Raw genomic sequence first — 26,905 nt, forward strand, 5'->3', positions numbered from 1 at the left:
TGAATAATTGAAAAATCTTTCCATAAAGAAAGCACCAGGCCATATGGTTTTGTAAGAGAGTAATGCCATACTTTCTAGAACAGATCATTTTAGTTACCTCCAGAGATTAGAAAAAAGAAATACTCTCCAACTCCTTTTAGATCCTAAAATCAGACAGGAATAGAAAGAGGAAAATTATAATCCAGTCTCCTTCATTACATAGATGCAAAGATCTTTGTAAAATGTACCAATTGAAGCAAGCAATATGTTCTTTAAAGATGACATCAGACCACATTGGTTTATCCCAGAAAGGCAAGGGTGGCATAAAACAGCAAATCCACGTCTATAAGTATTACCTAACATCAAAAATAGGTGGGAGAAAAACCCTCTTTTTCCAATTTTTGCCTCTTTTCTATATAATTTCCATCATTCAGATCTCTGTCATCTCAAATATTCTCCACCCTCACATTACCTAACTTACCAGAAGTATTTGACCCAGGTGATCACTGTCTCTCCTCACGTGGCTCTCATGAAAACACTTTTTCCCCCCTTTCCTCTTACCTCACTAGGCAGTTCCTTCTTAATTTCTTTGCTAGTCCCTTCCTTCTCTTCTCCTGAGTGATCCTGGAGCTCATTCCTTGGTTGTCTTCTTTTCTCTCTCGCCTCAGCCTTGGTGACCTTACAGTCCGTTGGCTTTAAGTGCCATCTAAATGCCAGTGACTCACTATATATATATATATATATATATATATATATATATATATATATATATATATATATATATATATATATATAATATATAATATATATAATCTCCAGAACACCTCTCCTGAACTCAACCCATGAATCCAACTGCCTACTCGACCTTTCTGCTTGGATAGCTACCAGATAAATCTACTGCCCCAAATGCCTCTATTTTCTTAAATGCACTAGGAATAGTCTCCTCCCAATCCTGCCCTAAATGTTCCATCCACAGGGAGTCGGTCCCCGCTCAGTAACGGGAGTTACATCTCACTGGTTGTTCAGAACAAAATTCTTGGAGCCCCCCACTTGGCCCACATATAGTGCTGCTGGCTTTTCCTTTGATAGTACATTGCATGTCTGACCACATCTTGCCAGCTCTGCTGCTACAACCAGGTTGGGGCCACCATCATTTCTTGCCCGAATTAGGGCCACAGTCTCCTAACTGGGCTCCCTCTTGTCTTCATATCTCACTCAGAGTAAAAGGCAAAGTCCTTACGGTGTCGTGCAAGGCCTGACACAATCTGGACTTGCCCTGTTGCCTCTCTCAAGTCCCTTCTGTCCTCACTCACTTCACTCCTGCCCTGCCATTCCTGAAATACAGCTGTAGGCTTCCCCCACATAGGCAGAGGGAAGTGCAGAGCCTCGAATGTCTTTCCTCCTGGTTTCTGCATGGCTAGTTCTCTCACCTCTTTAAAGTCTTTGCTCAGTGGGGCATATCCAGACTAATCTGTATAAAATCTATATGAAATCTGCCTCCCACATAACACAGAAACTCTTACTCTGCTTTACTGCTTTCACCAGGCTCTTATAACCTTCACACCATGTGCAATTTATTTTTAACTGGGTTTATTGTGTATTATCTGTCACCTTGGTAGGTCAGAGATTTTTGAATAATGAACAAATAAAAATGTGTTCAATGTCATTAGTCATCAGAGAAATGTAAGAGCAAAGTGAGAGACCATTTTATCGTCACTATGTGGGTGAAAGAAAGAATTGATGACAACAGGCGCTGGCAAGAATGTAGAACAACTGAAACCATCGTATGCTGCTGGTGGGCGCGGAAGCTGGTTTAACTACTTTGGAAAATACCTGGCACCATCCTGGAAATTTGAACATTCATGGAACAGAGCCTTGGCAGTTATACTCCTAGGTCATCCCCTTGAGAAACTCACAGATATCCTCCAGAATCCAAGTACAAAAACATTCCCATCATCGTTGTTTCTAAAACAAACACTGAAAACAACCCAAATATGTTTTGATGGGGGAATGGATAAATTATAGTATATGCAAACAGGAGACTATTATACAGAATTGATAATGAATGGACTACAGCTATGTGCGATAACACTGATGGATTAGAAACTAGTTTTGAATGAAAAAAAGTAATTTTTAGGGGCTCCTGGATGGCACAGTCGGTTGAGCATCCGACTCTTGGTTTCAGCTCAGGTCATGATCTTGAGGTCATGGGCTCAAGCCCTGTGCTGGGCTCCATGCTCAGCACAGAGTCTGCTTGAGAATCTCTTTCCCTCTCCCTTTGTAGCTCCTGCTCGTGTGCACTCTCTCTCTCTCAAATAAGTTTTCCTTTTTGGAAAGTAATTTTCAAAAGACTAGATAATATCGTACTTTTTTAGAAAGCTCAACTCGAGTAAGACTCGAGACTGGGGACAGATACATCTTTGGTTAAACTGGTTTTCAAAAATAAAATCATACAGATATACTCAGACAGATGGGAGAGTGTTAACCTTTTGGGAAGAGACCTGGGAATGAGATGGGAAAGAAAAACACAGGAAAAATACTACAGCATTGCCAGTGTTATAGATATTAGATACATTCTTTTCTACATATCAAATAGTATTCTTGAAATTTTTAAAGTTAACAAAAATGTAGCTCCTTGGTAGACCCACTTCTAGTGGGAGGGACGGGTTGTATGTGTACAATGCCCACCACCTTGACCAGATATATTTCCATGATGACTAGCAGGAAAAAAAAAAAAGAAAAAAATAATAAAGGAACTCTGTGTTCCCCTCCATTTCTTTGTGATTGACATTTTTTCTTCTTCTCTCCCACAGCATGTCATCTACTCTGTGAAATTTTTTATCTCCTATGCAATTCCAGATGTATCGAAAAGAACGAAGAGCAAGATCAAGAGAGAAAAATACCTAACCCAAAAGCTTCTTCATGAGAATCACCTCAAAGATATGACGAAAACTATGGGGGTCATAGCCGAGAGGATGGGGCCAGTGGTAACAGATAACAATTTACGACCAAAATCAGAATAAGAGCTTTATGTTCTGAGAAGCACTTTACAGAATTTTACTCTGTCAAAATATATTATGAATCACTAATGAGAATGTTTAAGTTAAAACACTTTGGCAAATAGGAGTCTTCGCTATTGCCATTTTCATATCGATTATTTTTTCGGTGTCAGCCAGCCACGCAGGGACTGGAAAATGTAAAACTTAGATCACGAAGCGCATAAAACTAATCACCTGGAAAACCAGAAATGTTACCCTTTTTTGATAAATTGGGATTTCTGTAGCACGAGAAATCTTGTAGTGTGCTTAAAAACCACCCCTTCCAAAGCAGAATGGATTTTGTCCCTCCGTTTGATTATTTTTATTCCTTTCTGTTCTCAAGCACATGATCCCCCTTCTAGGCAGTGTTTCATTGCTTCACTTCGCCAGATCTGTCCTAGAGTCATCTCTCCCTCACGGCACTTTCGTTAAAGACTAGACATGCTAGCTTTTGTGTGATTAAAAATAGCTAACTCAGAATTCAGTTTGAGTGCTATGGTAAGTGGCAAATAGACCAAAGAATTCACAATATTTAGGTGTATTAGCACATCCCTACAGAAAATGAAACCTCACTTAATAAGAGGAAATAGTCTCAGCCTTCATTTTGGCCTGTCTTTCCATCTCAAAGAAACACTCTTAATGGATTGGAATAAAGATAGCAAGGTTCTGAAGTGTATTTGTACTAATCCACAGTGACATCTTTTATCTTCCGGGAGCACTCTAGAATGTTCTGTGCCTAATCAGTGTTGACTGCTTTGCACATCTCAGGAGAGTAAGATGACAAAAGCCGGGAAAGTTACAGATTCAAATAGAATTGTAATTCCTATCGATCAGGATAATTAATTTACCTCTTCTAAAGATACGTAATTTCTTAAAAAAAAAATTGAAATCAAGCGATTAAAATTACATTTTTATCAACATAATGGTCTGGAAAGGTAAGCCCATGAGTTTCCCCAGGTGCCCTCTCTTCCTTAGATCCAAAAGCTCCGGCATTACAGATCACAAGCTCGCCTGGGACTGGCTCACCGAACAGCCGCTGTGCCATGACCACCACGGTGCTGTGCGCTTAGCAGAACAGCAAGCGCCCTAATTGTGAAGCGCGCTGTGATCGGCAGGGAGCGTCTGTCCTTTCGGGCAGGGATCCTGCATTTCCAAGGGATCGCCATACCAAAGCATCTGCCCCGGTGAAGGTGGTTCCCTACATCCTCCATTCCCGTGTTCCCGGCCCAGTAACTCGTTGGTGACCTGCACGCCCCAGGGGAGGAGTGGCAGGGAGAGGAAGGAGACAGGAGGACACCCAGATCACTCTTGATCCAGAAGAGAGACTCTGGTTCTGATCCCAGCCTCCCTCAAGCCACAGTCCGGCCACAACCCTTTCCGTCTGCTGGACCTACCTCCCTGCTGACGCCCGTCTGCTCCACGTACATCTGGCCTTCACTCTGTTCAGCTCAGCGTCTTTACCTGTCCTCTACTGCCTTTCAGGTGCAGGGCCCTCGGGTGAGCTCTGGAGACGACCGGGGGCCTGCACCGCTCACTCTGGACTGTAACAGGGCGGTGCTGGCTGCAGGAGAGGGGGCCTGCACTGGGTTCTTGCTGGGTGGGCCACCACCCACTGCGGTGCTGCTAAATGCCCAGGTGCCAGGAGGAGCCCAGCCACTCCGAATCCCAGCAGCAAAGGAAAGGGGAGGCTGTGTAGGTGAGCAGACTTAGAGGCTTGTCATAATAGAACAGCTTACCTCAAGGTCACTGTTCTAAACACATGCCATGAATGTTTTGGGTTTTTGTTTTGTTTTTTTTTTTTAAAAAAAAAAAAAAAAAACACTATCTCTGTAGGATTCTTTAAAGCAGTATTCTGGACTTCTGAATTGTCCCCCTGGATCAGGGACAACATTTCGCTAACTCTCTGGGTCACGTTCACAATGTGAAGAGCATGCTCACAACAAGCCACATGAGCCCTGACTGCACAGGGAGTCAGAAAGGATTTTCCTCCCAGCTCTTCATTCTGCACAGCACAGCCTGGGTGCATCTGGTCCTGTTCCCCGTTCACCTGTGACACTGCTCCTGCAAGTGGTGTCCCTTCCTCTCCTGTTACCTCTGCTCTTCGCTGAAGTGTATGACTCTCTCCTTGCGTCAGATTGGGCGACCACTCACTGCTTATGGGAGCATAGAAAGGGAAATGTTCTTGCCTTATCTTCTTGTATATAAAACTTTAAGAGAATTGTGCATTTATGTTTTCATGAATCATCTTTCATAAATCATCTTCATAGTTTAAAATGTGCTTTTGTGGACAGGAGGGGAAAAAAAAAAAAAAAACCTCTACATTTTTAAAGGCAGGAAATCTGATGTATGACACTGCCAGTATTCCCCAAACAGTGGAGTAGAGGGGAGCCAGGGTCACCTGTGACACCTACAGTGTTAATGTAACTCGAGTGCTGACTTGTCGGTGGTGAAGAAAAATGTGGGGCTGTGTCTGCAGGCAGGCACGAGCTGGATCTGCTGCTTCTAGAAGCAGCCTCCCAGGAAGAAGGGTGGGTAGGACACTGCACCCACGAGAGGAAACTCTGGCCCTCGACCTGCCCAGTGTTAACCACTAGAGAACTTTACGTTTTCTCTCCTTTTGTAATGCCTACGAGTCTTAACAGATTGGAGCATTAGACCAAAATACTCAGGAGATTTTTCTTTAGTATCCCTCAGCTACTCCAGACATGGCAGTAGAAAGGGACTGCTATCATTTTTGTTTGGAAACTAAACGAGGCCGTCTTATAAACTGTCACCAAATGCCTTCCCTTTTAATTACCCGTGCGTGTAGCCTGAATTGCAGAAAACATCAATTCACGATGGGGGGCAGGATATGCTCCGTTATTGAAACACTTCCTATGCCATTTTCTGATTGTACACATTATATTTTAAGAGGTTTGAAAAGTTAAGATGTATGAGCCACTTAACTAAAGCAGAACCGAAATAGTCATGATGCTTTCGTACACTGTGGCATAAGATGTAAAATTTGTAATGTTTTGTGAATGTGCATTTTAATATTCTTTTATAATTATGAGCATTTTAATAAATTCATTTTTAAGAACAACACCGTGGTCTGCTCTGTTTTGGTCTTCATGTTTTCAAGAAGGCGAGCATATCTATATCTGCTGTTTATCAAGTATGCATCACCCAGATAACACACGTGTGCTTTTGCGTAGAGGCTAAGCTAAATCCTTCACAGCCTCTGCTTACCTTGAAACACGATTTTTCTGGACAAAATTGGGTGTAGGTCTTTAGCTTGGGCTGCTCAAACCCAGTTGTTGGGAGTGAGCCCTGCCCAGGGTGCTGTGCCTGGAGAGCAGGTGGGCGTCAGAGACGAGCCGACATCTGCTCACCACACCCAGTGCACTGGCGTCAGGCAGCATCAGCAAGGAGGAAGAGGCCCCCTTCCACAACCAGAGAAAGTTGCCTGCTGATGCTAAACCATGATTGCAGGGCACAGTGCCACCCCAGAGAGGACAAGTCTCTAATAATCCCAGAAAGGCTCTGTTTGAACCTGCAGGGGCACTGGGTACAGAGAGGGAAAATTATGGAAAATAAAGGAAAATCTCATTAAAAAAAAAAAAAAAAGAAAGAAAATCAACCTTTTGACCGGGACATTTCCAGGTTTTAAATCTGTTTTGTTGGGGGCTTTGGGTTTTTTGTTTTGTTTTTGGCCAGATTTCATTAGGCTTCCAAGAAAACTCTAAATTGAGTATAATCCATAACTGGACCAACAGGAAGAAACCTTTTCTGATCCTTATATGACACCCTTGAGACGAGTATTAACATTCTTAACCTTCAAGCCTTTAGGTACAGCAAAGGGCTGACCAGAGTCTCGGTTAAGCTAAGTACCCCCTTCTCATTTGCAGGGCATGAGTCTATCATACAGTTATCCTTCAACTACACCTGTTTGAATGTCAGAGGTCCACTTATACACATATTTTTTTTTTATTTTAAGATTTTATTTAGACAACATGTGCTAGCAGGGGGAGGCGCAAAGGGAGAAGGACAAGCGGACTCCATGCTGAGTGCAGAGCCCAATGTGGGGCTCGATCTCAGGATCCTGGGATCATGACCCAAGCCAAAATCAAGAGTCACTAAACCAACTGAGCCACTCAGGTGCCCCTACTTTTTTTTTTAATAATAAAATTCTAGGGATCCCTGGGTGGCGCAGCGGTTTGGCGCCTGCCTTTGGTCCAGGGCGCGATCCTGGAGACCCGGGATCGAATCCCACATCAGGCTCCCGGTGCATGGAGCCTGCTTCTCCCTCCGCCTGTGTCTCTGCCTCTCTCTCTCTCTCTCTGTGACTATCATAAATAAAAAAAAAAAAAATAATAATAATAATAATAATAATAATAATAAAATTCTAATAAATACATACAGTACTATAAATACATTTTCACTTCCTTATTTTTTTTCTCTTCTCTAGCTCACTTTATTGTAAGAATATATAATATACAAAATAATGTACTAATTGGGCTTTGGCTGCTGGTCCAAGATGGCAATGTAGAAAGACCCTGAACTCCCCTCTCCCACAGAACCAAGCCAACACCTCTTTATAGAGCTTTTCCTCCTGAAGAACTGACACTGACCAAACAGCTTCTACACAACAAATGCTAGACCACAAAGAGAATAGCAACAGAGACATGGTAACAAAGGGAACCCCACCCCCATTGCAAACAGGAATGAAGAGGAATAGTTCAGAGGGACCATGATCAGATTCATCTGCTCTTGGACACAGAAAAAAAAGGCCACTGTTTACAAAAACAACCAAAATACATAGCCAACCTAGAACCCTGTCAAATGACAGGGGAGCTGCAGGAGCTCACTCTGCGTCAGAGGAGCTGGTGAACCCCATAGTTTGCATTCATGCTCCACCTTGACAGGACAGACAAGAGCAGGGTCAGGGTGTCATAGCCAGCCTCAGCAAGGCCTGAACCCCTAGCCCACACAGCCTAAAATGCTATGGGGAACAGAAAAGAAAGTCATGGCTTAAGGGGGCAACCGGAATATAAGGGAGCCAGCCCTCGAATTCTGTCAAATGGCAGAGGAGCTGCTGAAACTCTCTCTCGGTTGGAGGGGCTGGAGAGCACGGGTTAAATTCCTTCTCCACCTGACAATGTGGACAGGAGCAAGGCCTGGACATGCTAGCAAGCCTACCACCTCAGTGATCCCCAAGCCCATACCAGCACCAGCTGTCCCACCAAGGTGGCCTCCTGCATGAAGCACACCAGGACCCCCCAGTCAGAACTCAGTATAGCTCCAGCCATATTACCAAGGTGATACAGGTGCAAAGTACCCCAGAACACTCAGGCCATACCACTTTGGCTCTAGATGACTTGCCAGGGTACCTCCAACTCTTACTTTGGCTCCAGACTATTTACCAGGGTTCTCTTCATGTGGAGAGCCCCGGGACCTCCCCTCACAACCATGGTTGTGGTGGAGTGTCCCTGGGCCCCAGGACACCCCAACCCACACCCAGCCTGGCTCTATCTGCCCTGTCATGGCACCGTCTACATGCATCAACCCAGGACACCCTGCCTTCCACCAACTCCAGCATCAACTGTTCTGCTGGGGTGCCCTCTGCACAGAGAGCCGGAGGACATTTTAGCTTGCACCTAATTCATCTTCAGCTATCTGGCAAGGTTGTACTCTACCGAGAGCCCCAGGACTGCCCTGGCTTATGTCCACTTCAGCTCTGGCCATCCCATCAGGGTGACCCCACCCCCAGCCCACAATAGCCACAGCTCCAGCCAGTCAACCAGCCAAAGTCACCAGGCACACAGTCTACAAAGGATGTCCATGTACAAGGTCATTCCTTCTAGTTTAGGAGAAGTAGCTATTCTGCTACAGAAAGTCAAGCAAAATAAGGAGATAGAGGAATATGTTCCATATGAAAGAATAAGACAAAACGTCAGAAAAAGCCTAAATGAAATGGAGATAAGCAATGTGCCTGATAAAGAGTTTGAAATAATGGTCATAAAGATGCTCACTGGACTAGAGAGAATGTCAAATGAACTCACAACTTCAAGAGAGAAAATATAAATATTGAAGAATATAGCAAGTGAAATTAAAAATACACAGAGGGAATCTACAGATTAGTGGATGCAGAAGAACAGATTAGCAATCTGGAAAATAGGATAATGAAAAGTGTCCAAGCTGAATAGCATGAAGAAAAGGGCTTTTTAAGAAAAAAAATTTAAAAATAGCTTTGGCTATCTCTTGAACAACATCAAGTGAACAAACATTTGCATGGTAAGGCCCCAGACAAAGAAGAGAGAGAAAAGGGCAAAAAAAATTATTTAAAGAAGTAATTGCTGAAAACATCCCTAATCTGGGGAAGAAAACAGACATCTAGATTCATGAAATACAGTAAATTTTGTTTTGAAATACAGTAAATTGCAAACAAGTTGAACCCAAGGAAATCCACACCATGATCTATAAAAATTAAAATGTCAAAGATTAAATATAAAGACAGAATTTTTGAAGCAGCAAGAGAGAAGCAACAACTAGCTAGGTATAGGGGAAACCCCATAAAGCTATCAGTTAACTTTTCAGCAGAAAGTTTACAGGCCAGAGAGAGTGATATATTCAAAGTGCTGAAAGGAAAAAATTTACTACCAAAAATATTCTATCTGGCAAGGTTTTCATTAAGAAAGAATTGGAGGAGAAATGAAGTGTTTCCCAGAGAAAAACAAAAATTTTTTAAAACCCAGGAACAATTAAAGGAATTCATTACCACTAAACCAGCTATGAGAAATGTTTAAGGGACTTCGTTAAGTAGAAAATAAAAAGCCATAATTACAACTAAAAAAAATTATGGAAAGAAAAAAATGTCATGAATAAAGCAAACATACAGTAAAAGTAGGAAAGCAAACACAAAGCTAGTATAAAGGTTAAAGACAAAAGTAGGTACAATCATGTATCTAAAAAAATTAGGTAGGTGGACAAACAAGATAAAAAGATATAAAATATTAGGCAGCCTGGGTGGCTCAGCGGTTTAGCGCTGCCTTCAGCCCAGGGTGTGATCCTGGAGACCCGGGATCGAATCCACGTCAGGCTTCCTGCATGGAGCTTACTTCTCCCTCTGTCTGTGTCTCTGCCTCTCTCTTTCTCTGTGTCTCTTATGAATAAATAAATAAAATCTTTTTTAAAAAGATATAAAATATGACTAAATTTATATGAAAATGGAGGGAGAAGTAAAAATGAAATTCTTTAAGAATGCGTTTGTACTTCAGTAATACCATCAACTTAATAGAGACTGCTATATATAGTTAGGATGTTACATATGAACCTCACAGTAACTACAAACCAAAAACCTGTAACAGATTCAAAAAAATAAAGAGAAAAAAGGCAATCATAACACTAAATTAAGTCATCAATCACAAGGAAAGAGAAGAAAGGAAGAGAGAAATACAAAAACTAGAAAACAATTAACAAAATTGTAATAAGTACATGTCTATAAATAATTACTTTAAAGGTAAATGATCTAAATGCTCCATCAAAAGACATAGGGTGACAGAATGGATTAAAAAACAAACAAAAGGGGATCCCTGGGTGGCGCAGCGGTTTGGCGCCTGCCTTTGGCCCGGGGCGCGATCCTGGAGACCCGGGATCGAATCCCACATCAGGCTCCCGGCGCATGGAGCCTGCTTCTCCCTCTGCCTGTGTCTCTGCCTCTCTCTCTTTCTCTCTGTATGACTATCATAAATAAATAAAATTTAAAAAAAAAAAAAAAACAAAACAAAAAAAGACTCATCTTTATGCTGCCTACAAGAGACTAATTTCAGACCTAAAGACATATAGACTGAAGGTGAAGTGATAGAAAATGATATTCCATGCAAACTGTAGGGAAAAAAAAAAAAAGCCAGAGTAGTATTAAGACACTATATCAGACAAAGTAGACTTTAAAACAAAAACAGGGATCCCTGGGTGGCGCAGTGGTTTGGCGCCTGCCTTTGGCCCAGGGCGCGATCCTGGAGACCGAGGATCGAATCCCACGTCGGGCTCCGGGTGCATGGAGCCTGCTTCTCCCTCTGCCTGTGTCTCTGCCTCTCTCTCTCTCTCTGTGACTATCATAAATAAATAAAAATTTTAAAAAAAATCTGTTAAAACAAAAACAGCCAGGGTGCCTGGGTGGCTTAGTCAGTTACATACTGCCTTCGGTTCAGGTCATGATCCCAAGGTCCTGGAATTGAACCCTACATCAGACTCCTTACTCAGTGGAGAGCCTGCTTCTTCCTCTCCCTCTGCCTGCCATGTCCCCTGCTTGTGCTCTCTGTCAAATAAATAAGTAAGATCTTTTAAAAAATGTTTCTTAAAGACTGTAACAGGAGACAAAGAAGGGCATTACATAATGATAAAAAGATCAATCTAAACAAAACATATAGCAACTGTAAATATCTATTCACCCAACATAGGAGCACCTAAATACATAAAGCAATTATTGACAGTACAAAAAGAAAAATTGACAGTAATACAGTAATAGTAGAAGACTTTAATACTCCTTTTACATCAATGAGTAGACAACCCAGGCAAAAAAATATCAATAAAGAAACAGTGTCTTTGAATGACACATTAGACTAGATGTACTTAGCCCTTATATACAGAACATTCCACCCCAAACAACAGAATAAACATTCTTTGCAGGTACACATAGAACATTCTACAGGATAGATCACATATTTGGCCACAAAATAAGCTTCAATAAATTTAAGAAGACTGAAATCATATCAATCATCTTTTCCTACTACAACAGTATGAAACTAAAAATCAATTACAGAAAAAATGAAAAAAAAAAACACATTGAGGTTAAACAACGTGCTACTAAACAACCAATTGGTCAATGCAGAAATCAAAGAGAAAACTTTAAAAATACATGGAGACAAAGGAAAATGAAATACAATGATTCAAAATCTTTGGAACACAGCAAAACCAGTTTCAAAAGGAAAGATTATAGTGATACAGGCCTATCTCAAACAAAACAAAAAAACCACTACCAAAAAAAGAAAATTTTCAAATAATCAGCCTAACTTTACAACTAAAGGAACTAGAAAAAAATAAAGTAAAATAAAGCTCAAAGTTAGTAAAAGAAAGTAAATAATGAAGATCAGAGTAGAAACAAATGAACTAAGACTTAAAAAAAGAAAAATGAAATGAAAAGATCAATGAAACCTAGGACAGGTTCTTTGAACAGATAAATAAAATTATGAGCCTTTAACCCAGACTCAGTAGCAAAAAAAAAAAGGCAGAGGACCCAAATAAATAAAATCATAAATGAAAGACAAGTAACAACTTACTGACACCACAGAAATACAAAGGATTATAAGAAGCTACTATAAGAAATTATGTCAGCAAATCGGATAACCTAGAAGAAATGGATAAATTCCCGGAAATATACAAGATCCCAAAAGTGAATCAAGAAGCAATAGAAAATCTAAACAACAGCTTACTAGTAACAAAATTGAATCAGTAATCAAATTTCTAAAAACCAAAAGTCTAGGACCGGATGAATTCACAAATGCATTCTACCACTTTTCAAGAAGAGCTAATATCTATTCTTCTCAAACTATTCAAAAAAAGTAGAAACAGAGGAGAATTTCTAAATACATTCTACAAGGCCAGTATTACTCTGATATCAATGACACTGCAGAAAAAGAAAACCACAGGCCAATATCCCTGATAAACATAAATGCAAATGTCCTCAACAAATATTAGCAAACTGAACTCAGGCATACATTAAGTGACATTTATTCTGGAGATGCAAGAATGGCTCAATAGTCACAGATTAATCAACATGATACACCACATCCACAAAATGAAGGATAAAAATCATACGATCGTCTCAATAGATACAGAAAAAGTTTAACATCCATTCATGATTAAAAAAAAAAAAAAACTCTCAACAAAGCGGGTTTAGGAGAAATATACCTCAACATAATTGAGGCTGTCAATGAAAAATCCACAGCTAACATCATACTTAAGGGTGAAAAACAGGGTTTTGCTCTCAGATTAGGGACAAAACAAGGATGTTCACTATCACCACTTTTATTTACAAATCATACTGGAAAGTCCTCGCTGCAGCAATCAGACAAGTAAATAGAAGGCATTCAAGTTGGTAAGGGAGAAGTAGAACCATCACAATTTGCAGAGAGCATAGTATATCTAGAAAACCCTCAAGAATCCACCAAAGAAAAATTATCACTAAACCAATAAATTCAGTAAAGTTGCAGGAAACAAAATTAATATACAGAAATCTTTGCTTTTCTATACTCTAATAACAAAGTAGCAGAAAGAGAAATTAAGAAAACAATCCCATTTACGGTTGTACCAAAAAGAATAAAACACTGCAGAATAAATTTAAACCAGGAAGTGAAAGGCTTGTACTCCAGAAACTATAAAACATTGATAAAAGACAAATAATCCTAAAACTTGTGTGGAACCACAGAAGAGCTTAAATAGCCAAAGCAATCTTGAAAAAGAAAACAAAACAGGATGTATCACAATTCCAGACTTTAAGTTATATTACAAAGCTGCATCAAAACAAGTGGTACTGCACAAAAATAGACACACAGGTCAATGGAACAGAATAGAAAATCCAGAAATAAACCCACAATTATATGGTCAACTAATCTTTGACAAAGGAAGACCAAATATACAGTGGGAAGAGAGAGTCTCCTCAACAAATGGTGTTGGGAAAACTGGACAGCCACATGCAGAAGAATGAAACTAGACCACTTTCTTTTGCCACACACAAAAATCTCAAAATAGATTAAAGACCTAAATGTGAGACCTAAATTATAAAATTCCTTGAAGAAAGCAGTCAGTAATTTCTCTGGAGTTATCCATAGCAAATTTATTCCAGATAGGTCTCCTGAGGCAAAGGAAATAAAAGCAAAAATAAACTATTGGGATTACATCAAAATAAAACACTTCTGCACAGTGAAGGAAACAATAAGTAAAACTGAAAGGCAACTTATGGAACAGGGGAAGATATTTGCAAATGATACATCTGATTAAGAATATCCAAAACATAAAAAAAAGAATATCCAAAACATATAAAGAACTTCTAAAACTCAACACCCAAAAACCAAATAACCCAATTAAAAAATGGGCAGAATACATAAATAGACATTTTTCCGAAGATGATATACAGAGGACCAACAGACCCATGAAAAGATGCTCACAATCACTTATCATTAGGGAAATACAAATCAAAACTATAATGAGATATTATCTCACACCGGCCAAAATGGCTAAAATCAACAACATAAGAAACAACATGTGTTGGCAAAAAGGTGGAGGAAAAAAAGATGAAATGTGAGACTTCGTTTACTGTTGATGGGAATACAAATTGGTACAGCCATAGTGGACAACAGTATGGAGTTTCCTCAAAAAGTTAAAAATAGAACTACCCTATGATCCAGGAATCACACTACTGGGTACTTGCCCTAAAAATAGAAAAACAGTAAATCAAAGCAATACATGACCCCCTATGTTTATTGCAGCATTATATACAATAGCCAAACTATGAAAAGCAGCCCATGTGTTCATTAATAGATAAATGGATAATATATATTTTTTTGAATGGATATATATATACACACACACACACACGTATTTTAAATGGATACACACACATACACACACAGTGGAATACTATTGAGCCATAAAAAGGAATGAAATCTTGTCATTTGCAACAAAATAAATGGAGCTAGAGTATAATGCTAAGAGAAATAAGTCAGAGAAAGACAAATACCATAAGATTTGTCTCATCTGTGGAACTTAAGAAAAAACAATGAGCAAAAGGAAAAAGAGAAAAACCAAGAAAGAGACTCTTACCTACAGAGAACAAACTGATAACTATCAGAGGAGAGAGGTGGGTGGAGGGATGGTGAAAAAGGTGAGGGGGATTAAGAGTACACTTATGATGAGCACTGAATAGTGTATAGAATTCTTAAAGCACTATATTGTACACCTGAAACTAATATAATACTGTATGTCAACTCTACTGAAGTAAAATTTAAAAAATTACAAAACATTGATGAAAGAAATTTAAGATACCACAAACAAATGGAAAGAAATTCCATGCTCATAGACTGGAAGAATTAATATCATTAAAATATCTAAAATATCTAATCCACAGATTTAATATAATTCCTATAAAACCGTCAATATCCTTTTTCACAGACCTACAACAAATAATACTAAAATTCGTATGGAACCACAAAGACTATGAATAGCTACGGCAATCTTGAAAAAGAAGAATGAATCCTGAAGGTATTACAATCCCAGATTTCAAGTCATACTACAAAGTTATAGCAATAAAAACATTATGTATTGGCACTAAAATAGACCATAGATTAATGGTACACAATAGAAAGCTCAGAAATAAACCCATGATTATATGGTTAATTAATCTTCAACAAAGGAGGCAAGAATATACAATGGGGAAAAAAGTCTCTTCAACAAATGATGCTGGGAAAACTGCACAGCTACATGCAAAAGAATGAAGCTAGACCACTTCCTTACTCCATACACAAAAATAAATTCAAAATGGACTAAAAGCGTAAATGTGAGACAGACCTGGAGCCATAAAACTCCTAAAACAAAAACATACACATTAATCTTGGACATAAGCCTTAGCAACATTTCTCTAGATAGGTCTCCTAAGGCAAGGGAAACAAAAGTAAAAATAAAAAATTGGGACGTCACCAAAATAAAAAGCCTTTGCATAGGTAAAGAAACCATTAACAAAATGACAGGGCAAACTACTAAATGAGAAGATATTTGCAAATAATGGATCTGATAAGATGCTAGTAGCCAAAGTATATTTAAAAAGTATACAACTGAACACCAGAAAACAAATAATTCCACTAAGAAGTGGGCAGAGGATCTGAATATTTTTCCAAAGAAAACACAGATGGCCAACAGACACATGGAAAGATGCTCATCATCAGGGAAATGCAAATAAACACCACAATACGACAGCACCCTATACCTGTCACTGTGGCTAGAATCAAAGAAAACAAGAAATAGGGGCACCTGGGGGGGCTCAGTTGGTTGAGCATCCAACTCTTGGTTTCAGCTCAGGTAATGATCTCACGGATCCTGGAATCAAGCCCCAAGAGGTGCTCCAAGCTCAACAGGAAGTCTGCCTGAAGATTCTTTCCCGCCGCCCCTCCCTGATGTGTGCACATGTGCTCTAAAATAAATAAATAAATCATTTTTCTTTTCTTTTCTTTTTAAGACAGGAAATAAGTGTTGGTGAGGATGTAGACAAAAGGAACATTGTTGGTAGGAATGTAAATTGGTGCAACCACTGTAGAAAACAGTATGGGGGTTCCTCAAAAAAAAAAAAGAAAGAAAACTAGAAATACTGATGATCCAATAATTCTGCTAGATATTTAACCAAAGAAAATAAAAACACTAATTCAAAAAGATATACATACTCCTACATTTATTATTGCAGCATTATTCATAATAGCCAAGATTTGGAAGCAACTTTAGCATCCATCAATAGATGAATGGATAAAGAAGACATACATATATATGTATATAGCCATAAAAAGGAATGAAATCTTGCCATTTTCAGAAACATGGATGGACCAAGATTATTATACCAAGTGAAATAAGTCATACAGAAGGATAAATATCATATATTTTCATATCTGTATACATGGAACATAAGAAACAAAGCACGCCAAAAAAAAGCAGAAACAGACCCATAAATACAGAGCAGGTGATTGCCAGAGAAAGAGCGGTGGGTGATGGGTAAAATGGGTAAGGGGAGCAAGAGATACAAGCTTCCAGTTACAGAATGAATAAGCCACAGGAAAAAAAAAAGGCATAACATAGGGAATATAATCAATGTTATTGTGATAGTGTATGGTGGCAGGTGGTAGTCACACTTGTGGTGGGCATAGCACAACATATAGACTTCTCAAATCACTATGCAGTGCACCTAAAATTAATAGAACATCGTAGGTCTACTACATTTTTAAAAAAATGTGTTAACAGTTTTTCTGCCTTTGGTAAGGTGTCTGGTCAATAGCAGGATAGTAGTAGTTAATTTTTTAGTGAGTTATAAGTTCTGTATGGATTTTCAACTTCTCAGGGGCTGGGCACCCCTAACTCCTGTACTGTTCAAGGGTCAACTATAATTGGCGGGAGTCAGATAAATACCAGGCACTGTGCCAGGGGTTTCTTTGCGTATTATCTCACTGCCAACATGATTTTACTGCAAGCAAATTTTAAGTAGCTTTTGAAAAAGGATTCTAAAGGAAGTATATGACTATGAAAGAAATGCAACATATTGAAAGATCACAAGCTATACACAGAGGCTGTGTGGGAAAACCATCCTGCTTTCACCCAGCCCAGCCCACTCCAACGGTCTCAGGAAGTAGGAGTTGAGGCCATCAGGGTAGTCTTTGCATCCAAAAGAGACTTTAGAGATTTGCTTTGGTTTTAATAATTATTCAACGTATTGAAGTTATAGATCAGAAAAGCTACTCCTTTTCTTACACTTTTAACTTCAACCCAAATCCTATTCTTTTCATGAACTTAGCAAATTTTATCCCTTTTTAAGGGAAATTTGAATGTTTCCACTTGCAAATTTAATGAAATGCTTAAAATATCTGAAAGAGCAATTATAAATTTAGCTTATTCCACTTGCTTTTTGAGTACTCCAATTTTCTGACCAATTGTGGCCAAGAGGCCAAAAAAGGGGGAATTGCACACTTTTCTCTTTCCTGCTCTTCTCTTTAGAGGACACGTTTCACAAAGACATTTAGGCCATGTTCTCTCTTGTTACCCTTTTTTACTGGGACTGACTATAGAGTAGAAAATGGCCAGACCATATATAGAAATAGAACTCTGACCCACCACCTGTAGCAACCAGCCCAGGAAACCAGCCCCTTATCTGCAATAATCAGACCAGGAAGCCAGCCAGGCATGTAGGAAACCAGACTGTTTTCTCTCTAGTGACAGTCCAGGAAGCCAAAAAATAATCCCCAAAACAGTCAGCCCCAAATGCCAGGGACTTGATTAATAAATGACAGCTTCTCTAATTTTTATCCCTCTGTCCAACTTAGGACCAACCAGGAAAGCCAAATGTGTACCCTAACCAACCACCTAGGATGCCCCAATTCTAGTTAGGCCACCTCCAGTTTCCCCATACCACAGCTTCCAATTAGGGCTCACCTGGCATCTTCCCATATTTCCACTATAAAGCTTTCTCATTCCTATTTCTGCCTTCGAGTCTCAGCCAAAATGCAATTGACAGTGGCTGACTCCTTTACTGCAGCAAGCTCTGAATAAATAAATAGATTTTGCTTGCTTTCATTTGGTTGATCTTTATTTTCACTAAGTTATTTAACCTCTGTAGGCTCCAGCTTCCTGATCCATTAAATGGGGCTGTTTGCTCCTACCAAACAGTGTCACTTTGAAGTTCCTAACATCTCACACCGAATTCAGCGTGCCAGGCAATATAAGAAACCACAGGTTGAATACAACACATCTTCTTTGAGGTGTTTCAATGAATGGGGGGAGGAAGCCATATTAAAATAAGGACAGATATGTTATGGAATTGAATGTAAAATGTAAATGAATTTTTTATGTAAAATTACAAAATTCAGAGGGATTGCCTACTTATGTTGAGCTACTTCATCTAGACCCTGGGCTATGCCTTTCCTTTTCTCTCTTCACTGGAACTTGAGTGGAAGTCTGAGAAATATGGACATATGTTAAAAGCACTTTGTCAGCCTGGAGATTCTAGAACAGCAGTTCTCAAAGTGTGGTCTAGGTTCCCTTGGGAGGGTTTGAGACCCTTTCAAGAGCTCTACAAAGGAAAAACTACTTTCACAATAATATGAAGACATTATTTGCCTTCTCATTCTCATTCTCTCCGTGGGCAGTGGAGTTTCCAAAGGCTACACAACATGCGATATGGCCACAGATTGAACACAGAAGCAGTTAAGAGCATCCAGCTGCTTTCTATTAAGTCAGACATTTCAAAATGTAAAACAATGTACTCGTCTCACGTAATTTTGAAAAAGACAGTTATTTTTCATTAAAACATGCAGTGGCTGTATTGTTATTTATTGTTATTTTAAAATTAAGAACATTATTTAATTTCTCAGTTTTAGTTTCTAATACACTAAATATTAATAGATACGACTCAACAAACTAAAGTTTCTTAGGGTTCTCAATCCTTTTTTAAGAGTATAAATGGATTTGGCGTCCAAAAAGTACACTGCTTTGTAACGGTAAAATTTGAACCAGAGCCAACCACGTCATTCACGTTTACCTTGGACAGTATGACCCGAGTGGGAGGGGGGCAGAAAGACCAGTGCAAACTTCCCACTCTTGGCACATGTGAAATCCACCTTCTGGTCAATGTCAATGACCTTCACTGAAGGTTGGCCTCCAATCCAAGGGCTGCATCAATGCTTCAGCTCAGACAAAGCCTTCAGCCCTGACTGATGCCTCCTGGGTTCTTCTCTTAATTTCCCAGCTGTCTGTCTTGGCTGCACAGCTGGATGAGGACTACTGCAGTCTCCCTTGTGTATCCTGCCACATTGAGCATATATGTGAATGTATAGGTTGGATTCTAGGCTTACTTAGAAATTCTTAGTCTCAAGGGAGGTTATATGACCATTAATATGAGGGAACTAGCATGCAAAAAGTGGGCAGAACTACAAGTCCTGGTACTGTTTAGAGCCCACTGTAAAAACATGGTATACATTTGACCTGCACGCCATATGCAGGAAGCAACCTCATTAAAGATATTTCCTTCAAATAAAGAGGACAGTGTATATATTCATTACTGTATCTGTAGCAGTCCTGGCAGAGAGCAGATGTTCAATAAACAGTTGACTGAGTGAATAATAAATGAGTGAATGCATTAACCTTCCCTGATACCAGAGTCTTCCAGCCAAGAGATTTAGAAAGCATACCCAGGAAAGTGAAATAAGGTTAAAGGGGAAATGACAGTTGACTGTGCAAGATACTAAACCAAGATGGGTGGTGCTAGAGATGTTGGCTTCATACAATGGCTGAGTAGGTAGAAGTCCTGATTGTGAACGGAGAGAAAATATTTTTACTATAGATGTTGCTACTTCCCCAGCCACCTGCCAACTCTCTGCTGGCCACCAGCCACCAGTCCACCACTGAACTGAGTCACAGTCCAATACAGAACTACAGTTGCCTTCTGAGGGGAGTTGACACCAAAGATATTTTTACAGGACATACAAAGGTCAATGTAAAAGGCCAATGAAGTGGGTCTGGGAAACTCTCAACCCCGTATACAAAGGCTGCCTTGAACAATGCTGAGCTCACCTGCTGTGTGGTTCTCATGACTGATTCTCATTTGGTCCCTCCAACTGGGGACAGATCCAATCAGAAGGCAGTTTGAGCAAGGCTATCATGATATTAGTATCCTGATATTGCCTATCCATAGGAAAATGGTAAAGGAGAGTTTTCTGGGCATGTGAGCATTTGAATTTGGGCTTTTAAACAAATACTTAAAGGCAAATGCTGACTCTTATTTTCATTCAGCCCAGCTGGAAACAATAAGTGCCAGGGTATGCAAGATAATATTTTACTTCCATATTTGACATAGGTTTTTCCATAAAATTAGACTTTTGAAAGAACCAGCTTTTGACTTTGCTGACACATTCTGTATTTTATATTCAATGTATCATACTTATTGTGATTTTCTTTGGATTTAGTCTTTATTTTTCTCTATCTAATTTCTTAGGTTAGATTCATTTGGCAATTCACTCAACAAATTGTTAGGTCTGTATGGCAGGCATCGTTCTACCTACTGGAGACAGTAGTTTTGCTTAGCTCACTAATTTTTTAACAATGATATTTAAGACTATAAATTTCTCTGGCCTGATTAGGGGATATCTTCCCCTTCATGGATCTAGTCAGCAAAAACTGGAATAAGTAGCTATTTTTTTTAATGCCCAATTTTCAACAAACATCCCAAGGCATACAAAGAAAGAGGAAGTGACATTACCAAAATGGTGATGTAGGAGACCCCAGCCTTCTTCTCCCTACAAATATCAATAATTAGACAGCTATCCCTGAACAATATGAGCACTGAGAGAGCTTTGGAGTCCACTTAAACAACTTCAGCAACATGGTAGAACAAAACTCCTGATAATAACTGCATAAAAAGTGAAAGGAGACGGTGTCATTTTGTCTATATTTGCCATCCCCCAAGCCAGCTATACTCAATGCCAAGAGGGAATTTCACAACTAGAAAGGGTTTCTCTCACTAAGAAAGAGAGACTAGGGTGAGTGACCAACTTTCCTAGCCTTTTGACTCACCACAGGAAGGTTCCACTTCAATTTTACCCAACAATGATGGAGTATAGATGGACTGTATAGGGACAGCTAGGAACAAGGAAGAAAAGCAGTAGTAGTGACACAAAGGGAATGATCACACAGTTCACAGTGACTTGCTTCATGCTTAAAACCAGAAGTTTTCAACATAGAAGAAGGACCCAATGGGCAGCATTTCTGCTGTGGACCTTCTGCAGATTTCACCGTTTTTACTCCACAGATATTTGAATTCACTGATGCCAGTCAACTGAGTCCCTTCCTGCTCCTTTTCCATGCCCTAGAACAAAACCAACAGCCATCCGAGGCCTCTGTGGCTGCTTGAATGCCAAACACCAGCCTAGACCCCCTTGGATGACCCCCAGCACCATGAGCACACATGGGGCTCGCCCCCTCCAACTCTATACTTGCATGCTGCTGACCTGATGCACATCACTGGCCTCTGCTGCAACAGACATACCCAGGGAGAGATTATGCAACCATGGGAGAGTACATATAGCCAGGACAGCACAGCTGCCAGTGAGCCTCTACTTGGCCCTGACCCTTGCTGCCTGCTTTGGCCCCCACCACTATGTGTATATCTGCAACCTGCCCCTGACACTTTATGGACACCTGCATCTGGTCCCCATGGCTGAGTGTATGCATACCACTGGCTTTCGCCACAGCTGCTGCCTGCCCTGGTCATGACATGAAGGTACCTCACTGAGGACTCCAACAGCCCTTGCAGCCACTGCAGACCACCAACTGCACTTGCTAAGAACCACACAGTTGTCAAAGCTATGGGCCCCAATGGATTGAGTAAAAAAAAGACATCAAAGACATTCCTAGATCCAGTGCTACCACACTCCCCTGCATTTTTCATCCTGTACCACCAAACCTGGGATCAGAGCAGACTCCAGTGTGCCCTCATATGCAAGTGATAGTTTTCCCTTACCCAAATCAATCCATGAAGTCTGGAGGAGGTGATTGCTTGTTCAAATATGCAGGCACCTATGGAAAGCTATGGGAATTACAAAGAATCGGGGAAAAAATGACACCACCAAAAGAAGTTTAGAATAAAAGAATACAGTAAACCTCCAGTACCTGGCCCCAAATAAATGGGGATCCAGGAATTTTCCCAAAAAGAATACTAGATAAATGTCCTAAATATCCTCACAGAATTATAAGAGAATACAGATAAACAATATCAAGAAAACAATACAAGAACAAAATGAGAAGTTTAATAGAGATAATAAACAACAAAAACATAAAAAAGAACCAAACCGAAATCAGAACTGTAAAATATAATAACTTAAGAATTCAATTGAGAGCTTCAACAACAGATCTGACCAAGCAGAAGAGTAAGTGAGGCCCAAGACAAATCAACTGAAACTACCTAAATCAGATGAACAAAAAGAAAAAGAAATGGGGAAAAAAGTAAAGAAAGCCTATGTGATCTATCAGATACCATCAAACAAATGATTTGAGAATTATTAGAGCTCTAGAAGAGAAATAAGGAGAGAGGGAGAATGGCCCAGAGCTTATTTAAAGCAATAATGGTTGAGAAATTCCTAAATCTGGAGAGAGATTTGGATATTCAAGTCCATGATGCTCATAGGTAAACAAACAAACAACAACAACAAAAAATCAACTTAAGAAAATATTTTCCAAGACTCATTATAATAAAAGTATCAAAAATCAAAGACAAAGAGAGAATCTTAAAAGCAGCAAGAGGGAAAAAAAAACTTGAAACTTACAAAGGAACCCCTTATTAGCCTATCAGAAAATTTCTCAGTAGAAATTTTACAGATGAGGAGAGTAGGAGGATATATTTAGAGTACTAAAAGAAAAAAAAAACCTGCCAACAAAGAGTACTTTACCTAGCAGAACCATCCTTCTGAAATAAAGGAAGGATAAAGACTTTTAAAGACAAACAAAAGCTGAGGAACTTCATCACCATTAGACCTGCCTTACAAGAAATGCTGAAAGGAATGCTTCAAGCTGAAATGAAAACTAATCAGTAGCATAGAAACATATGAATAAATATATAACACACTGGTCAAGGTAAGTATATAGTCAGATTCAGAATACTCAAATATTGTAATATGATGGAGTGATAACCACTTCAGTATAAATGTTAAAGGACAGAGCATTAAAAATAATGATAATGACAATTTGTTAATAGATACACAATATATAAGAAGGGAAATTGTCACATCAAAATGTAAAAGGAGGAGAAATAAAAGGGTGGAGATTTATATGCACCTGAAGTTGTTAGTATAAAATATTAAATCTATCAGATGTCATATGTGAGACATAGAGTAACCGCAAGACAAAAAAAAAAAACCTACAGTAGATTCACAAAAGAGAAAGAGAAAGGAATCAAAGTATACAACAAATATATTTAGTTCTATATCATAATTCTAAAAGGAAGGCAACACAAAAAATAAAAAGCTGGAGTGGCAATACTTATATCAAAGTAGCCTTTAAACAAAAACTATAATAAGAGATAAAGAAGGGCATGACATAATGATAAAGAGATCAATCCAACCAGGGAATATAACAATTATAAATATCTACGCACTCAACTTAGGGACAACTAAATATATAATGCAATTATTGACAGATCCAAAGGGAGAAATGGACAGTAATACAATAACAGGACACTTTAACACTCCATTTCCATCAATGGATATATCACCCAGGCAGAAGATTAATAAAGAAATAGTGGCTTTGAGTGACGCATTAGACCAGAGGGAGTTAACAAATATATACATAGAACATCCCATCCAAAAACAGCAGAATGCACATTCTTTAAGAAGACTGAAATCATACCAAGCATATTTTCTGACCACAAAAATATGAAACAAGTAATCAATTACGAGATTTTAAAAACTGGAAAAAAACACAAAAAACTGCAGGCTAAACAATATGTTACCAAACAACCAGTGGGTTGACAGAAATCAGAAAGGAAATCAAAAAAATACCCGGGGGCAAAAAAATATAGAATATAAGCATCCAAACTTTGGAATATAGCAAAGGGAATGTATAGTGATACAGGCCTATCTCAAGAATCAAGAAAAATCTCAAATGATAACAATTTAGCCTAGCACTTAGTGGAGCCAGAAAAAGAACGAACAGAGCCCAACATTAGCAGAAAAGGAAAATTATAAAGATCAGAGTGTAAATAGAGAGTAAAAAAAAAAAAAATCAGTAAAACCAAGAGCTGCTTCTTTGAAAACAAACAAAATTGATGAACCTTTTGCCAGACTCATCAAGAAAAAAATGAGAGAGGACTCTAGATGAAACCAGAAATGAAAGAAGTAACAACCGAAACCACACAAATATAAAGAAGTGTAAGAGATTACTACAAAAAAAAATTTATGTCAAGAAATTGGACCAACTAGACAAAAAGGAAAAATTCCAAGAAACATTACATCTTCCCAAATTGAATCAGGAAATGGAAATATGCATAAACAGATTACCAATAAAAAAATTTAGTTTGTAAACAAAAACATCCCAATGAACAAAAGTCTAGGACCAAATGGCATCATAGGTGAATTCTACTAAATATTTCTAAAAGAGTTAATATTTCTTCTCAAAATATTACAAAAAATAGAAGGAAAACTTCCAAATTCATTTTATGAAGCCAGCATTACCCTGATGCCAAAACCAAAGACACTACAAAAAGAAAACTACAAGCCAGTGTCCTTAACACAAATGCAAAAATCTTCAATAAAATATTAACAAACCAAATTCAATAATACATTAAAAAGATTATTTGCTACAACCAAGTGGAATTTATTCTGGAGATGGAAGGATGGTTCAATATCTGCAAATCAATCATTGTGATATATTACACTAAAAAATGAAAGATAAAAATCATATGATGGTATCAAAAGATGGTATCAAAAAATCATATGATGGTATCAAAAGAGACAAAACCCTACAAAGTGGGTTTAGAAGAAACGTACCTCAACCGAATAAAGGCTGTATAGGATTTTTTAAAAAGCATAGCTAAAATCATACTCAATCATGAAAAACAGCTTTTTCTCTGAGGTCAGGACCAACAGAAGGATGTCTACTCTCACCACCTTTACTCAAGATAGTGCCGCAAGTCCTAGTCACAGCAATCAGACAAAAAAGAAAAGACATCTAAATTGGTAAGGAAGAAGTAAAAAATGATAAATGATAAAGAGATCAATCCAACCAGGGATAGTTATATGATACTATACATGGAATACCCTGAGGACTCCACCAAAAAACAGTTAACAGCATCAATGAATTCAGTGAAGTTGCAGGACACAAAAATCAATGTACAGAAATCTGTTGCATTTTCATTCACTAATAATGAAGCAGCAAAAAGAGAAAGAAAACAATCCCATTTACAACTGCACCAAAAATAATAAAATACCTGGGAATAAACTTAGCCAATGAGGTGAAAGACCTGTATTCTGAAAACTACAAAACACTGATGAAGGAAATGAAGACATCACAAACAAATGGAGAATTATTCTATGCTGAAGGATTGAGACAAATATTGTTAACATGTCCATATTATGCAAAGTATTCTACAGGTTTGATACGATCTCTATCAAAATACCAATAGCATTTTTCACAGAACCAGAATAAATAATACTAAAATTTAATCAAACCACAAAAGATCCCAAATAACAAAAGCAATCTTCATAAAGAAGGTAAAACTGGAGGTATCACAATCCCACATTTCAAGATATACTACAAAGCTACAGTAACCAAATTAGTGTATTATTGACACAAAAATAGACATATAGATCAATGGAACAGAACACAGAACCCAGAAATAAACCCATGATTGTATGGTTAATGAACCTTGGACAAAGGAGGCAACAATATGCAATGGGAAAAAGTTGGTTTTTCAACAAAGAGTGTTGGGAAAACTGAACAGCAACACGCATAAGAATGAAACTGGATCACCTTCTTACACCACACACAAACCTAAACTCAAAATGGATTAAAAACCTAAATATGAGACCTGAAACCATAAAAATTCTAGTAGAGATCACAGGTAGTAATTTCTCTGATATCATCCATTGCAACATTTTTCTAGATATGTGTCCTGAGGCAAAAATAAACCATGGGACTGCATCAAAATAGAAAGCTTCTGCGCAGTGAAAAAAATAATCAACAAAACAAGAAGATAACTACTGAATTGAAGATATTTGCAAATGACATATCCAATAAGGGTTTACTAACCAAAACATATGAAGAATTTCTACAACTCAAAAAACCTACAAATAATCCAAGTAAAAAATTGGCAGAAGACATGAATAGACATTTCTCTAAAGAAGATCTACGCATGTTCAACAGACACATGAAAAGATTTTCAACATCACTCATCATCAGGGAAATGCAAATTAAAACCCCAATAAGATATTACTTCACACCTATAAAAATAGCTAAAATTAAAAATACAAGAAATAACAAGTGTTGGTGAGGATGTAGAGAAAAAGGAACCTTCTTGTACTGTCAGTGGGGATGAAAACTGGTGCATCTACTGTGGA

General features: G+C 38.6%; 1 protein-coding gene and 1 long non-coding RNA gene across 3 annotated transcripts in view; one reads left to right on the forward strand and one right to left on the reverse strand.

The window, feature by feature from the left end:
- ANO6 (anoctamin 6) overlaps positions 1–6,099 on the forward strand; it is a 189,967-nt gene extending 183,868 nt beyond the window's left edge. For both annotated transcript variants that reach the window (XM_041735628.1, XM_041735629.1), the window contains one exon: positions 2,793–6,099. In XM_041735628.1, coding sequence (XP_041591562.1) covers positions 2,793–3,002 — 210 coding nt within the window. In that variant the 3' untranslated portion in view covers positions 3,003–6,099. The remainder of the gene's footprint in view (positions 1–2,792) is intronic.
- The window catches only part of LOC121479833, a 70,321-nt gene that overhangs the window by 35,148 nt on the left and 8,268 nt on the right, over positions 1–26,905 (reverse strand). The gene's annotated exons all lie outside the window — the stretch shown is intronic.

Source organism: Vulpes lagopus, chromosome 21, assembly GCF_018345385.1.
Source record: "Vulpes lagopus strain Blue_001 chromosome 21, ASM1834538v1, whole genome shotgun sequence".
In the NCBI taxonomy this organism is placed as follows: domain Eukaryota; kingdom Metazoa; phylum Chordata; class Mammalia; order Carnivora; family Canidae; genus Vulpes; species Vulpes lagopus.